Source organism: Engystomops pustulosus, chromosome 4, assembly GCF_040894005.1.
Source record: "Engystomops pustulosus chromosome 4, aEngPut4.maternal, whole genome shotgun sequence".
In the NCBI taxonomy this organism is placed as follows: Eukaryota; Metazoa; Chordata; class Amphibia; order Anura; family Leptodactylidae; genus Engystomops; species Engystomops pustulosus.
This window is the reverse complement of record NC_092414.1, coordinates 54,586,221-54,598,944: the sequence shown is the minus strand read 5'-3', so window position 1 is coordinate 54,598,944 and position 12,724 is coordinate 54,586,221. Positions and strand designations below refer to the sequence as shown.

Below are 12,724 nucleotides of genomic sequence, written 5' to 3'. Positions count from 1 at the left end.
ACTCAAATACATACAGCAATGTACATGGAAATTGAGTATTGTATGTCATGTCCTTGGGCTACATAGAAAGTGAACATAACATGTCCTTGGATTTGCGGAATGAACATACCAGCATACAACACATCTATCCAAGACGGAATAAACTGCACATGTTCTAAAATGTCTTCAGCTCATTTCTAGGATAAGAAATTTAAAGAAGTTACCAACACAATGTGATATCAAGAGAAACATGAAACACCCTTCTTACATTCAACACAAGCATCTCCTTTGTGAATTGGTAGGGTGCAGGGAGGACTACAACTACTGTTTACATTTATGTAACAGAAAGAGCTCTGTGTTCTGTTATTTCCATTAGTTTCCTAGAAATGGGTGGCGCTACTATTTGATTAACATTGTATGGGGCAATTCCTTCTATTGTGATCACTACGCATCTTATTGTATGGGTAGGTGAGAAATGTTACCTAATATATTAAAGCTTAGAAATAAAAAATAATACAGTAAGTAAAGAGAGATTTTTTTTTTTTTGCCCACGCTGTTTAACAGTCTGCAAGATTGTCAGTATATTTATCTAGGAAGGTTGTGGGGGAGCTGTTGTCAGCCATTTTCAGCTAACAGATGGGTTAAGCCTTTGCAAGGAAGTTTTCTTAAATTGGTTGGCCACTTTACCTCATGTTTTTTGCAATGTGTGTATGGGGGAGCAGGATATTGGGTATTTTACAAAGATACAACAATTAAAAGTTCTGCATCACTTTCTTCATATGAAAAGTGAAACCTCCTGTCTTTTATTTCATCAGACAAACTTTTCTGTCCATAAAATGAGCACAAATGGAGGTTGATGTGATCTCTAACAGGCCATGAGCAATCGCCAGTTAGAGGTCATATGACCCTCCAGCTGCAGCCATTTTATGGACAGGAATGTCCGGCTGATGGGGTAAAACACAGGAGGTTTCACTTTTCATATCAATAAAGCAGAGAAGAACTTGTAATAGATGTAATTTTTTACTTTCATTTTACCTAATATCCTGCTCCTCACACATACACACATTACAGAAAACATATGACCAACCCCTCTAAATCTGTGTCTGTGAGTATGGTTAAGGGAGGGGGGTCATTCTGGTTACATAGAACATCTGTAATGGAGAAGGAAGAGGAAAAGGCTGATAACCTTTAATGTAGAATCATTTTCACATATCTTATCGTTTATGGTGTTATTGACAGCATGGAAAGAATCAGTATCAAGGGAGAAGGCAACAATGGGTTGTAACCAAGATCTCAGATTTACTGCACATGCACAAGAACTCCAGCAAGCCTGAGAGTCACGTTGGATGGAGGCGGCGGGGGAGGCAGTGCATATGAAAGGCTAAAGGTGGGATGGGCAGTGTAAACAGCTGACAGAAGGTGGGGTTTTTGACTGCATCATGGAGAAGAAAAAAAGCAGTTTTTGGAGATAAGAAGCAACATTGCCCACCTATAAATACATGGTGTGAGGATGTCTTATCTATTGGACAAGGTACTGCCCAACTTAAAAAGAACCTCTCATGGAAATTATCCCACCGAAAACTTCATTAAAAATTATGATTAACAAGCATTGCCCTTATCCCTTAATAGTTCCTTTCAATGAAAGCATTGTTTAAAAAAATCAGTTTGTAAAACTATATGCAACTCACCTTATGTGCATCATTTACTCTAATTGAGGCATGCATATTAAAATTTACTTGCATTGTCCCACCTCCTAAGTGCTATGATATTCTGCTGTATGGAACATTGAGATGGAGAGCTCCGTTACATCATTGGGAACTTAAAGTTATGTTACAAGGATGACATGATCTTGGGTCCCGCTAAATCTGCAACATCTACCTCATTGATGTATCTGATCACATGATATCAAAGCAGCTTCCATGCAGGATGGGAAAAAGGAGGAGTCTATGAAGGCGTGCTGTAATTTTACGTGATCAGATATATGCATGGTGTAGAGTTTGCTAATGTTAGGACCAGTGATGATATCACATGACATGCTGAGAAGAGGCATGGGACATGGGGATTAGTAGATGGGAGGGGTTGGCTGAGCAGGACAGGCCTTCTCTGATGCTGGGGAATATAACATAAATTTGGTTTCTGAGGATGTAAGAGAAGCAATATTTAGCTAAAAGAAGCGTCAGTTAGTTAATAGGGATCTTTGGTAACCTGTCACTAGCTAATGATGTGACAATGCGGTGAGAGATACTAGAGCAATTGGCTATCAGTAAGATGATATAGGACACCTACCTTTTTATTCAATTTGGAACTAAAGATCTGGATTCATAGTATTTATATTTATATGCAATAATGGTTTGTGTGAAGCTATATGGTATATGGTCTTCTCTTACCTTTTTGGTGACCAGTCAACTATTATTTCGACAGTGGCAATACTTTATTAGCTTCAGTCTATTGACCCGAGGATTAATACGAAACAACGAGTGAGTGGCAAGTGTTTTGGAGAGATATTTATGAAGCAGGAGAAAACTCGCATGCTTATTAATTCTTAATTAGAGTTTAAAAAAATAATAATTTAGCTATTTGTCAAAATCCAATATCCTACCACTCCAAATAATAATAATATTAATAAAAACTTTCCAACTCTCATACAGAGGCATCCTTTCACTACAGGTATTTTAGATTAATTGAATTAATCATAGGCTTAAAAGTCTCAGGCGATCGTGTTTAACTTCCCTGGGTTTAATTAAAACATCTGTGCACTTTTAATTTATCGATTTCTTCAACTCATATGTCATGTTTTTAACACACCTCAGCATGCGCTGCATCATTTTTAACCCGATTTCCACTTAACTGAAGCAATTAAATTCACCCCGGATTAATTAAAGCATCCATACTTTAGTGCTTAAGTCAGCGTGTGTGGCTTTCCCCTCATGGTTTGTGAATGTCAGGGATTTGACACACCTGATGAGTTTTTTGTCCTCTGAAATTCTTGGATGAATCTCTTACTTTCATCAGAATAGGATGCCTGGGAAATGGCTCGTGTGTGAGTTTGTTTTGAGACTGTAAAAGTGGATGTTCTCATTCTTAACATGACCGTGCAGCCAGAGTTTCAGATGAAAGCTTCTCTAGGTTGGGGGTGATTTCTGCTTAAATGTATGGAGCAGGGAATGTATTAACACGGGCGCATTGTGCACCCAGTGCTGGCACACGACACGCCAGGATTCTTGTTCCTAAATGAGTGGAGCTGGCATAGCCTGCTGTAACCTCTGCAGGCTGTAATGCATTTTGTCGGCTGGGGACCTGCCCTATTATGCCCATTTCCTTCTTACCAGTAATGTCAGGAAAAGTCAGTAATGCAACATGGAACAATATGTCATGTAGCAAAAACAATTAATCTTTACTACATAATCCCAAAATACATAGTATAAGTATATGCACCAGTCAGAAAGTTTTAAAAGAATTAAAAATGGGGTAGAAGACTATCTAATACAAGGAAGGCAATCATAGGGGAGACTGTGACACCTAATAATGCACAGCAGAAGGCCCCCCGATATATACAGCCCACCCCAAACATCTGGTAATGTGTATATATATATATATACATATATATATATATATACACACACATATACATATACAATGGTAGTATATAATGCAGGCCAAATCATCCAATACCCAGGGCACGATTATACTGCACAGGCACCCCCAATAGAGTACTGCAATCAATTTGTATAGAAAACACACTTACAAGAATTATTATTGACAACAATATCCATGCCCCATATAATGTACAACATGAGCTGGTAGATCCTGACGCTTACAGATAAGAAAATAACTGACCAGGGTGAAGGATGTTTGTACCTGCAAAAAGATATACACAGAGGTACTAAAAAGACAGAGGTCGGAGAGGGGCAAGGTCTAATTGTTCATATTGTATATTGTAATATATTTTGCTAATATTATATTTTACCCTGTTTTTAATAGTTTTAATCTTTTTGTCTGGTGTATATACTATGTATTTGTGAATTATCTAAATAAATATTACTCGTTTTTGCTACATGACACATGTTCTTTTGTATATTTTTGGATAGTTGTTTTTCATCTGTCTGGCTCTTGATGAAGTTATTGATGTAGGAGTGTCAGTCCTCCCCTCTCAAAGGGATTCAACATTGAGGCTCATAGATCATGTGCACATCATGTACATTGACCCATAAAACATTACTCAAGTTCAGCCATGTATCCATACAGCACTTTTTTATCTATAGTCTAGGTTGAAGTACATAAGGACCATAGAAGATGACCCAATCCATAGCGAAAGCTATGGTAAAAATTATTAATCTGGCAAAGGTTAAGATTGCCTAGATGTGCACTTTTAGACAGTATCAGTCTATCTGTCTCCTTGGAGAAAAAAATAAACTACTTTGCTGGATAAAAGTGTATGATAATAGACATACTGGTGTAGAACTAGGCACAATAGCTTCAGCATTGATTGAAGGTCATGCACTAACTTAGAAGAATTGTGCCTCTGCGTTACTGCCTCTCTAGTGTATTGAATGGCCTGAGATGAAAGATTCCTTGCATTCAGGTAGAGCTTTTCCAAATTCTGTCCACTTTTTATTACTTGGTAGTCTGTATTATGTTTAGGCAGTAAAAACATCTCCAGATATGACAAATGAGGAACATTTCACTCCCAGGCACAATACACAGTGTAGTACAAAAGCAGCAGCAAACTCTTGATAAATAAAGCGACTCCTTCCTCAGACCTGCTAAATTACCCTTGAAACATTTGCTGTGTAAAACAAATATAAAGTGCTGCTAAAGGTTTACTTGGAGTATTTTATCAAATAATGAAATGGAAGCAAATTGTGCCTCTGCGTAAAACTAATATATATTTGTCCAGTTGAAAGCTAAAAACAACAATCAGAAATATTGGAACTGAGGGGGAAAAAGAATAATTCTAAAAATGTCTTCTTGAAATATGGCAAAGAAACTAATTTGTTTCAGCCAAGGGTCCTATTATATATAAATAACCGGAATGTAAGCACAGATCGTACAAGATTTTCTTCTATAGTAAATACACAGAAACATTGCACTACTCCATGTTAGAGTGACACTTCAGAACGGCTGCCTTCCTAACAGGACCCAGTGCAATAACTCTGTCCAGTACAATTGCCATCCACATCCCTCATATAGTTATAGCCTTAGGTAAGGGAGTGTAAGCAGATAAAGACTTACTCTAGCATTATAGTTCTATGGCAATGACATATACCATTTCCATATGACCTATGTGGATAAAACATGTCTTGTACTAAGCCTTTCAAGATTCATATTTACAGAAAAATATTGTATACTTCTAGTTTAGATAATCTAAACTACAGAGACCTCCCTTACCTTTGCTTTTGCCTGGATATTTCTATATGTGATTAACAAGATGAACATCTTTATAATGTCTTGAAATATATTGTTATGAACTGATTTTGCTTGCTTGTCACAATATTGTATTGAATTGGTTTTATGAGAAATTATTTGCCTAGATTCACACTTATTTTAAGGTGGATACAACTGTATATATCTGGCCATATGCAGAGATGGGCGGATTTCTCAAAAAACAAACCGGGAGGTCATGTAGGCCGTATCTGAGCTCCTGCAGCCCTTTTCAACATGACCTTGCCACAGACTGGAAGGCTATCAAAAAGTAGCCCAACTTCTGAAGCCCTGTCTTGGCCTGGCTGAATCAGGTCCTCCTGCTCCCAAACTTCCAGAAAGCCCAACGCCTGGCAAATGCTTTCTGGAAACTGCAGCTCTGGTTCTCTCCCATGATCAGGAAGAAGCACCAGGCCATGGTAGAAAGAGCCAAAAGGGTTCAATCACAGGTTCCATGATCTTCCAGTCTTGGACTTTGTTACCACCAATCATCAAAATTTGGTTTGCTTTACTCTAGTGATGTTATAGAATACACTTTTTCAATCCATTCTGTTTTTCAGTGATATGTGTAAAGAAGAGATGGGGAACACGGTTAATTTTGTTGTGACAATTTACATAGGTCACATACATGGCAAGAGTATTCAGCATATCTATATAAATGTTTGACTTTGGCTTTAAATGCTTTACATATTTAGAAGTTTCTTCGGGGTGCATATATGTGTATTATTGAATGCCTTGAAAATATAACATTTCTAGAAAGGGGTCACTTTTACTACTACTGTAATATATTAGTGTTGATCAGCTATAATATGGTGGAAGCAGGAATCAGACAGCTCTGTCGGACAAGAAAAGCTGGTGCTTTCACTTCTGTTATTAGAACAGATGTTTTGGGTTAATCCCTGCCTGAATTACATAGATAAAAGTTTTTAAAGAAAAGTTGATATGGTAGGTGTTATTGTGCATCTGAACCTACAGAGATGTTTATAAAAATCCCAATGCCTCGACTATATGTTCCTAGGATCCATAAGATATCATCAGTGAGTCTTTTTTAAAGCATATGCTGTGAGAGCTTTAAAGCTGTATGTGTTCATTGAATGCATTGTAAAATTCAATTAGAATCAATTTATTGCTCATATTTACATCCAACAGTGTTTACTTCAAACCTGCAAAAAGCATGCAGATTGATTATTCATGTAGATTACATCTGTGTGGTTTCCAGAATGTTAAACCATAAAATTATCTGTACTGTGCTCTCCTGTTGATCCAAATAAAAGTTATCATAACCGAAGGCATATCTCATCTTGGAAAGAAAATGTGCAAAGACCAAAATATAAAAAGTCTTATAAAAAGTAAAGAATCAAAGTAGAATATAAAGAGCTTCTTAGGCAATGTGGCTAATGTAACTATTCCATCAAGACTTCATGAACTTCCTGTTCTAAACCGGACCATTTTGGCAAGACTATACAAATGTTATGTGCATTGGGGCAGCCCAACTAGTGGTGTCAGGGGTTACATTGGTCATGTTCAATTGTCTCACCCAATCCTCTTGTTCCACCTTAAAGGAGCCCGGCAGCAGCTTACTTCCCTCCGCAATGCACACACAGCTTATCCAAGTGTACATGAGTATATAAATGTTATCACAACCATCTATCGAGGGAGTAAAGATACCTATATCTGACTGCAAGAAAATTTGTGAAAAATAGAGAAGATTAGAAAATCCAACCTCAAATGTATTATTTACAGTATTTAAAGTATTTTAAGTTTTTAAGTCTATGCTTGTAACAAATCTAAGTATCTTACTTATATTGAAAGGCTAACTGACCACAAAGACCAGCTGTTTTCAGACAGCTGTGGTAAGGAAGGGATTACTATAGGTCCTGTTTTCCCCTATATTTCACCTTGTAGCATATTTGGAAATATATTATCTTCATTACACAATCCCTATGCATAAAGGCTAGATATTCCTGGCTGATCAGGTTATACACTGGTAATCTTTGGATTAGGGGCACTTGTGACTTTTGTGGTAGGTTAAACCATTGAAAAGTTCAAGTTGAATGGCAACTGAAGGGGGCAGTATTTACTGACACCTCCAAAAAACTTGACTCTTCTCAGAAGTTGACTCATGTCTACTCAATTGCATTACTTAAAGTACAGTGCCTCAGTGGCAGATAATTTTAGGTGATATGTGGGAGGACTTTTAACCCTTATCAGCAGGTATTACGGTTGGGGAAGGTCTTTTTAAAACCAAAATTGAAGCAGGGCACAGCAGCAATGAAATGTTTGGTGACTGGTCCTCTTTAACTTGTTAAGCATGTACTTTGCTGTATATATGATATGAACGTGGTGAGTTTATGTATGCATTTATTTGAACAGGAAATCCTTTATAATGTAACACAGGGTACATTGCTAACCTAGATCCACATGTGCAGCCTTGTGACCTATTTTTTCTTCAGTTTTTCTAATATTTATAGCATCGTTTATGAAAGGAGGCCACCGGCCACCTGTACTAGGCTAGCAGTAGTCAGTAGTGGCATGCTGCCATGATCCAGAATGCTTTATAGAAGTGCTGCTATGCGTAGTAACTATATAGGAATGGAAGGGAGTGCGGCAGACAGGAGAACAGATTTCACTCGTCTCATCATTGACCTTTTAAACCCTGGAATACGCTTGTAGTTTTGATGTTAGTTTACATTCAGCATCGCCCTTTCTGTGCTGTAACAACACCTTGTTTTCCTTTATCTTGTTCTCATTTTCCTTTGGATATAAAGTATTATGTTGTACAGAACATGAGCAATCGCAGAAGCAGTTGCGTGCTGGCGATTGTCAGTCATGCAGCTTTACAGCATCTGTTCAATAAATAGCCTGGGTATCGTTGCCAAAATCAAAGAGTATTGGATTTTATATTACACAAATTAAATATATTTATAAAGAGGTCACAGCACATTGAGATGAATCAATACATAGCCGATCTGTAGCCACAAGAGGATTGCTTGATTAACTTATATTGCAAACACTGTGTGCACATGCAAGCATTAATAATTGCTCTCTCTCTCTCTTTCTATCCTATATTTGCAGCTGCATGTCCAGTTTTGTGCAGTGGCAATGGGCAGTACTCCAAGGGCACTTGTATCTGCTACAGTGGCTGGAAAGGACCAGAATGTGATGTACCCAGCAGTCAATGCATAGACCCTACCTGCAGCAACCATGGCTCTTGCATAGAAGGGAACTGTGCCTGCTCTCCAGGATACAAAGGGGACAACTGTGAAGAAGGTAAATCTTATATATAGTCCAAATTGCAAATGCTAAGAGCTAAGCAAGCAGTACAGAAGTCACCAGCAACTAATTTTGGATTTCTTAAACAGCATACCATGAAAAGAATGGATGAGTATTTGTAGCTTTTTCATGTGAGACATATGGTAAATGGTAAAATAACCTTATGTTTAGCGGATCATTTAAATACATTATATATCAATGAGAGCCCGAGAACAAGGCAGGACGACATCAGTCATCTAAATGCACTAGGAACCTCCTGCCAAAGATACTCCAAATGATTATAGTACAGGAAGACGAATGACTTCTTATGAAGTGTCCTGTATTAAGTAAAAGCTTGGATCTAGGCCACACATCCTCAGCCACAACACTGTATAAAGCAGCCACCGTCTCCAATAGCACCTTGTGTCCTGTGCAAATAACAGTGACTTCCAATCAAAGGTTAAAATCAGTGTTCACCCCATCTCTCCCGACCCTCCCTGACGGCCATTGCAAGGTTTGACTGAACACAATTTTACACATTACTATAATATTATGCAGTTGATAGTATTGATTGCTCCTCAAAAACTAATGAAGCCGTGTCATTCACGTGCCCTTATCAAAGAACAGAATGGAGACGAGAGCTCTGAGTCAGCGGTATTTTTTTATTCAACTTAAGCTTTTTAGTTGGGATATTCATCATTCTATGTCGTCCAAACAATTCACCTGAAATGAAAGTGGCATAGAAATCAATAGAATCCATATATTCTGCCGCATAAACACTGTTGCTCTATTAACAAATTTGCAATGGAAAATGAAATGGAACATTTGTCAGATTTTGCACTCTGTTGCGGCTGGGATCTAACTGAAATTGACAAATTAGGTTAACTTTGTAGTGTTGAATTTGCCAGTCTTGTGGGCGAGTCATTTTTCAATGACATTTAACGTCATAAATGTAATTCACGGTTCAGTGGGGTTGTGCAGTGTGTACTGCTCACACAGGTATTATAGCAAGGCTGTAATGATAGAACCAAGTCCAGAAACCTTTAAGTCCCTGCTAATGGTCCCACTTTATTCCTTGCTGAAGGCTACGCAGTTCTTACAGTAATAATTCTGATTTTCACTTAATTCTTCCACCATACCATTTAAACATATTAATTTTATCGCTCTACATTTGTGGTGACAGTGACATAAAATTTGAAGAGCCTCCTGTGACCATTCTGTTCTACCATGATTTTTAATAGTCAAAGGTATAAAATTTACATTCTGTCATAAAAAACCAAACCGTCCTTGTGAAGGGAGCTGGCGAGCATGTTAGTGACCAGAATTAGGAATGGGCCATGTTGGTGTTGATGATATCCCCTGTAATCATGAGGAGAAATCCAAGAAAAGGACATTTCTGACATTACCATCCGCCTGAACATGAATCTTTTCAAACCTTAGAACGAAAAGTTGAATATTGAGAATATCAGATTAATTCTTTAGAAATAAAATGACTCTTGATTCATGTCTATGGGACTGCTGGATGCTTAAAAGCACAATAAAGCTGGGTCCAACAATGCCAAGATTATTGGTTGGCCATCACTTCATATAGATGTGGGTTGACCCTTTACAGATCTTCAACTTGTTTCTATGAACAGATTCCTTAAAGAAACTTTAGAAAAGTTAACAGTTCCAGAAACATAACTATTATCCACATAAAAAAGAAGTGACGTTCCAAATACTTATTTTGATGTAATTGTTTGTTGGTAGCTATTTTTGTATGGTTTGGTATTTAGCTGCCTTCAAAATTTTGCTGGTTGCCCACAGAAACACATTGCATTTTACCACTTCATTGTCAGGCACAGAATTTTAAGGCTATCTTTAGGCATGAATTGAAAAGCCAACACAATGTAAGTCGATTTGTGCACAAGATGAGCTATACAAAGTATTTATATATTTATGTGAAGATAATTGCAGCTGTATATCCATTATGTTTGATTGTTTTTTTTTTCTTTACATTTTTAATGTAATCCATTCTCTGTCTACCATTTTAGTGGATTGTATTGACCCATCATGCTCCAACCATGGAGTGTGTGTGAATAAAGAATGTCTCTGCAGTCCTGGCTGGGGTGGCCAGAGCTGTGAATTACCAAGGACTCAATGTCCAGATCAATGTAGTGGACATGGGACCTACCTCACTGACACAGGTCTGTGTAGCTGTGATCCTAACTGGATGGGTCCTGATTGCTCTGTTGGTAAGAAACACATTTAACACTTATTGCACGAATATGTGTATTACATAAACAGCAAATTGACTGCAAGCTCATGCAAAGTGAATATAACATCTTGCCATGGCTCATCACCTTGTCAGGCAAATTTGCATTGACGTTATATTTATCCTTGTTTTTTTTTAATTTTTTTTTTTCACACCATCCCTTGTACACCTTCAATATTTGTGCTATCTATAAATTAATTTAGTAACCAATGTGACATCACTTAAAATGGATATCAGTTTGAGATATGTTGGTCAGCGTCTGTACTCAAGGATAGAATATGAATAACATATCAAAAGTACTAAAACAGAAGGAAAATTGAACCTTCTATAGAAGAAATACAACTTCAAATCAGACCAGTTAACTAGGTGTTAGGACTAAAATGGAATAGAAAATCTTTCTAAAACAATTAGATAAGTACTGTAAAACATTACACCGCTGTATGTTCTATTCTTAAATCTCCTTTTTTCCAATTTTCCATTCAGCAAATCTGGAACCTCCATAGTAGTTACCCTAATAGACCTCTGATCATACATTCATGCCGACTTTTTACTTACATGCAGCATACAGGGGAACTTTACATTTATAGGGGTCCCAATTCTATGGATACAACACTTAAAATGGTCTTCCCGCCTGGGAATTGACATTTAATTCTATTAATCTACCATATATACATTCTTCAATTGGATGTTATTAACAATGTACCTGCATAAAGACAATTTTCTATAAATGTGGCTATGTTATCCCTTAGAAACAAGATTGTTGTCCTTGGATGCGATCACCTTTGCTGTAGTGATTGCACAAAGAAACAAATAGTTTTTGCGTATAAAATGTTCTGGAGTTATTGCATGTCTCACAGACATCCTGGGGTAATAAATTCTGAATCTAGATGGTAGGGGGTCTCAATAGAGCATGTCTGGTCACTGCTTTCAGAGTTCGAGGATGGTCATATCCAAGAATAGCTATCTATATTCTAAGGGACAATATGGCTACACTTATACTAAATTATATTCACACAGATAATTTTGTCTTTTAATAATATACAATTGAATAAATGTGTATAAATGACAGATGAATTAGATTAAATGTAGTGTAACTACTTTTTCAACCAAATTGTATAAAACAATAGTGCAGATAATAGTAAACTTTGAAATAAACTTTATTAAAAAAATATTTAGCAATTTCCATTTTCTGCCCCTACCTTCCTTGCTTATTTATGCAGTTTGTGTAAATCATCTTTCTGTCCCTGATCTGCTGACATCTTTAGCCAGAAACACTACTCACCACAGGGGAAGAAAGGAGCAAACAATGTACCATATTATTTTGCTTAAAAATATATAATTATTCATTGTATTATAAAAAAAAAAGGTTTACTATTTTTAATTTAATATCTGCACAATTTATTTCTGAAAAACTATATATACAGGCGGTCCCCTACTTAAGAACACTCGACTTACATACGACCCATAGTTACAAACCGACCTCTGGATATTGGTAATTCTTGTACTTTAGTCCCAGGCTACAATAAACAGCTGTAACAGTTATCAAATGTGTCTGTAATGAAGCTTTAGTGTTAATCCTGATTCTTATGACAACCCAACATTTTTAAAATCCAATTGTCCCAGAGACCAAAAAAGTTCTGGCTGGGATTACAATGATAATATATACAGTTCCGACTTACATACAAACTCAACTTAAGAACAAACCTACAGACCCTATCTTGTATGTAACCCGGGGACTGCCTGTACTTATAGAGTTGACTAATAAAGTTTACATCCAAAATTTCCAAATAGCCCCTCTGCACAAATAGCCCCTCTGCA

At 37.0% G+C, this 12,724-nt stretch overlaps 1 protein-coding gene and 1 long non-coding RNA gene across 19 annotated transcripts in view; one reads left to right on the top strand and one right to left on the bottom strand.

Moving 5' to 3' along the window:
• Nucleotides 1–12,724, top strand: part of TENM2 (teneurin transmembrane protein 2) — a 1,545,179-nt gene that overhangs the window by 1,384,454 nt on the left and 148,001 nt on the right. For all 18 annotated transcript variants that reach the window (XM_072145937.1, XM_072145941.1, XM_072145939.1 and 15 more), the window contains 2 exons: nt 8,476–8,670; nt 10,686–10,886. In XM_072145937.1, coding sequence (XP_072002038.1) covers nt 8,476–8,670; nt 10,686–10,886 — 396 coding nt within the window. The remainder of the gene's footprint in view (nt 1–8,475; nt 8,671–10,685; nt 10,887–12,724) is intronic.
• LOC140126460 (uncharacterized) lies at nt 9,301–10,897 on the bottom strand. The gene is made up of 2 exons (XR_011854839.1): nt 10,826–10,897; nt 9,301–9,375 (listed from the first exon to the last, which is right to left on the bottom strand). It is a non-coding gene; the product is annotated as an uncharacterized lncRNA (long non-coding RNA).